Genomic DNA, 4,421 nt, shown 5'->3' with positions numbered 1-4,421 from the left:
TGAAGGCCGTGATTTATATGTCTTTCTCTCTCTCTCTCTCTATATATATATATATATCTCACTCACTCTCTCCTCTTCACTGACTGTGCAGTGTTCATAGTGTGTGGGACACCAGAAGATATCGTGGACCTGAAGAATGGAACTATGGAGGTTGATCCTAGTGTTGTCTTCATCCTGGTCGATCTTTACAAGTTAGTCCTCTCTCTCTCTCGCTATCCTCATTTCTCTCTGTGCCCCTCTCTCTCTCTCTCTTTCTCTCTCCCCAGTCTGTTATTTGTTTGCATTTTTTCATCTGAAAGAGTTCAACGAGGCTTACAGTTTTTCTCAATTGCTGAAACACAATTTCTGAAACCTTGCTCCATTTCCTGAAAACATTAAACACAAAACCTCATCTTCAAGCACTATTTACATAACCTCTGACTCAAAATGAAACATTCACCTCAAAACAGTTTTATCTCTGTTCAAAATCAAACACTGCTCTCAAATCATAAACAAAGTGATCAAAATGATATACACTCTCAAGCAGTCAGTAAACAATACAYCGAAAAATAGAAAACACATTGTTCAAAACATACAATTCTCAGGGAGAAGTACATTTTTAATCTAAAAAAATATTCATATTTTTCCGTCATTGTCTTTTGATGAACGAAAACATGTTCTATCATAGTAGCTCAAAATTGATCAGAAATTTKCTCTTTGCAATTTTGTTTTTTGTTCTTCCTCCTCCTTGTACCCCTATTTTTACAGTACTGTACCCTGCATCTCACAAACTTGTCCTTTGTCTCTGTGATACTGTACTTCTTGTTCTTTGTTGATATGAACCTGCAACCAGTCAAAATCTATTGAGCAGTCAGTACTGTTAATAAATGGAAAGCACAATGTTCAGGGCCATACAATTTGTCTATTGTACAGTATACAGCCTACAATGCACTGTACTACAGTATACAATACTAAAAGGGACAAAAATCAAAGGAGTAAACATGTGATCAATGTGCTTCTTCTTGTCTTTGGGCTGGGTCAGGCCAGACCACTTCGTCGACATCACAAGCAATATTGTCCCTCCTGAGGCAACGGGGGAAGAAGCCTCTTGTGTGCCGTATCCAGCCCTGACATGATTCCTCACCTATATCACCACAGGCTAAATCCATGGCTTGCAGCAGATTTACTCTGGTGTAGGGTTGTCTATCATACACTTTCCATCTCCTAGAGGAGAAAAACTCCTCAATCGGATTCAGGAAAGGCGAGTATGGAGGGAGGTACAAGTTCATAAACTGCCCATTGATGTTAAACCATTCCCTTACCTGAGCAGCTCGGTGGAAACTGACATTGTCCCACACTATCACATAGGTGGGAATGGGATTCTCATTTAGCTCTTGACCCTGCTGCTCTTGAACCTGCTGCTCAAATAAAATATCTCTTAGATTGGCAATAAATCTTAGAAGGTGCTGGGTGTTATATGGCCCGAGTGTAACATGGTGATGTAGAACACCATGGTTGCTGATAGCAGCACAGATTGTGACATTGCCACCTCGTTGACCAGGGACTTCAACAATGGCCCGCTGTCCAATCATGTTTCGGCCTCTCCTTCTCCTCTTTGTTAGATTGAAGCCTGCGTCATCGACAAAGATGAACTCATGGGGTCTGTCCAAGGATTCCAAGTCAAATATTGTCTGTGTAGAAATACAATATACTGTATGTAGGATTTTGTAAGTCGTACAGAGACAGTGCTATACTGTAGAGTACAATTAGGCTTCTGATTCACATACATTGTATGTACTGAAGAGTAATGTCATTCACATAGTATGTGTTGGTACTGTAGACAATCTGGATTACAGTAAATGTTTCTGAATGTACACTTACTTGCACATACTGAGCTCGCAGTTCTTTCACCCTTGGTGAGTTACGCTCAAAAGGTACTCTGTATACTTGTTTCATTCGCATCCTGTTACGATGGAGGACACGCTCAATTGTGGAAATGCTCACACTGTCGATTCCCTGGAAGTGTGTGTTGTCTTGTATCACTCGTTCCTGGATTTCTCTGTCGTATTGCATTATCTTGAAGRACCATGCCAACTATAACGGCCTCTTGCTCCCGAGTGAATATAGCTGTCCTTCCACCTGCATGTGGCAGCCTTGCAATTCTACAAAAAGTAGTTGTGCAGTTTCAAAACATATTCATGCAGTACAATACATACAGTGATTAACTTTACAAATGTCTATTGAAACAGCTGCATATAGTGTAGTACAGTAAATTTGCAATTACAAAAATACAGTAGTATACTGTACCTGTTCTCTTCTCTGAATGTCCTTACTATGGTGGACACAGAAAATCGGCTCAAATTGGGTTGCACTCTAAGTCCTGCTTCCCTCTTTGTCAGTCCATGGACAAGAACATGGTTTATAACTGTTGCTCGATATCTTGCTTTCATCAGATATTTCCACTCTTTTTCTTCCTCTTCCTCTTCGTCCTCCTCTTCCTCTTTCTTGCCCTCCTCCTCATCCTCCTCCTCGTCGCCCACCTCGCATACGCACTCGTCCTCTCACATTGTTTCTTCTATCCATTCTCAGACTTTCTCCTTCCCACCTTCAACAACCTGTTTGCTCTCTGAACTGGCTTATATTGGTTGTGTCGCATCATTTGAAACAGGTTAAATCAATTTTGAGTGGTTGTGTTCAATCAATGACATGTGTTCTCTATTTGTATTTGATTGTTGCCACTTGTGTTTACCAGTATGGATGACATGTGCATTAGAGTGCAGAATGTGTTTTGAGAATGAGAATGTGTTTAGAGTTTTGCTGAAAAGTCTAAGTGAGATCTGCAAATTGTGTTTTACCATGTGAAATGGTTTAAGGTATTGACAACAGACTGCATAATTAGCTAAATGAGTCTAGGCAACTGAGAACTTTGTTCAGCCAATGGGTTTTAGTGTTTTAGCAATTGAGAAAAACTGTAATACTGTAATCGCCTTGCTTGTCAGAGAGCACCAGTGTTTGCAGTGTCATTGACAATGCACCCATGACTCCCCACAGTGATAAGTACTACACCAATAAGTCCTCTATCCCTGCTATGAAGAACGTGTTGGTTCTCACCATGCCCAACACTAGGAACTATACTGTGGACACAGACCTGGGCAACAACGTGACGGTGAGACACCCTGCTGGGCTGGGGCCCTGTCTATCACTGTACTCTGAGGTTACGTCCAAAATGGCATCCTATTCCCTATGTACTGTACACACTAAAAACAAATGGTTCTATATAGTGCCATATAAGGGTCAATTGGCTTGTAACCATAGCAGATTACTTTTTGGTGCTAAATATATATATTTTTTGAAGGTTCTATAAAGAACCATGCTCATAAGGTTCAACATGTAACAAGTATGGTGCTATAAAGAACCATTTCCAACAGTGCCGCTATGGTTACAACCCTTTTTGGGGCTACTTTATGGAGAATGGTTCTATATAGAACCTTTCTCAATCTCAAAGGTTCATTTTAGAAGAACCATACAGGGTTTTTTATTCTGGTTAGCCATATGATATTGTTAAAATTCCATAGGTGTTATAATTGTATTAATTGACAAGTTGAATCAGGAGTTCTAGCTCTGGAACTGCTTCGGATCCCTAAGAAGAGAATTGAGAACCACTGATTGAGTCAAGTGTTCTCAATTGACACAAAGTCAAACGTGAGTCTTTCACAAGACATCGTTACTGCCCATAGTCATATATAACATGTAATGGCACTACTGCCCTAAATGTTTACATTAAGAATCTCAGAAAACATCCTACAAAAAATGATTTTGCTTTTTTATTTTTGTTTTGCTTTTAACAAAACAGATTACATAAACTGGAATGACACTCACTCACAGTTGCACAAAAAGAGCTGTGAGCAATCCATGCCCCAAAATATTATAATGAACTGCTGCCCCTAGATTTTAATTATCACTAAAGGAGCAAAAAGTAATGTACTACTTTTGACCAGGGTGCAATCAATCTCCGCTCTCTCCAGATGAATGACTACATGGCAGCGTACCATGATGCAGTGCTGCTGTTTGGTCAGGTGATGAGAAAGATCTGGAGCAAGCCTGAGTCTGAGCTCAACCACACGGAGGTAGTCAATATCAACCACTTCAGAAACATCTCATTCGACGGTAAGAGACCAGGAAACAACACATAAAGCCATGTGGTCTGGCCTGGACATATGGCCACCTGTGTGTGTGTGTGTGTGTGTGTGTGTGTGTGTGTTTGTGTGTGTATATCTATGTGTGTGTGTTTGTGTAGTTCTGTAGATCTGTTTAGTGTAAGGTGTGTATATGTGTTTCCATAAAGGCATCGCAGGCCACTACAAGCTGGATGACCATGGGGACAGAGACGTGAATTTTTCAGTCATTTACACCACCACTGACAACAAGGTAGGTCAGCTATC

The 4,421-nt window shown here is 40.5% G+C and overlaps 1 protein-coding gene across 1 annotated transcript; it reads left to right on the top strand.

The window, feature by feature from the left end:
* Positions 1–91: 91 nt before the first annotated feature.
* LOC112079989 (guanylyl cyclase C-like) lies at positions 92–4,407 on the top strand (the record flags this gene model as incomplete). The annotated part of the gene is made up of 4 exons (XM_024145783.1): positions 92–191; positions 3,031–3,145; positions 4,005–4,146; positions 4,325–4,407. Coding segments are annotated over 4 exons (440 nt in total), but the record flags the coding sequence as incomplete, so codon positions are not given.
* Positions 4,408–4,421: the final 14 nt, after the last annotated feature.

The sequence above is a fragment of the Salvelinus sp. IW2-2015 genome, unplaced genomic scaffold (assembly GCF_002910315.2).
Source record: "Salvelinus sp. IW2-2015 unplaced genomic scaffold, ASM291031v2 Un_scaffold10817, whole genome shotgun sequence".
Classification (NCBI taxonomy): Eukaryota; Metazoa; Chordata; class Actinopteri; order Salmoniformes; family Salmonidae; genus Salvelinus; species Salvelinus sp. IW2-2015.
The sequence above is the reverse complement of the archived record's forward strand: the minus strand, read 5'-3'. Positions and strand labels throughout refer to the sequence as shown.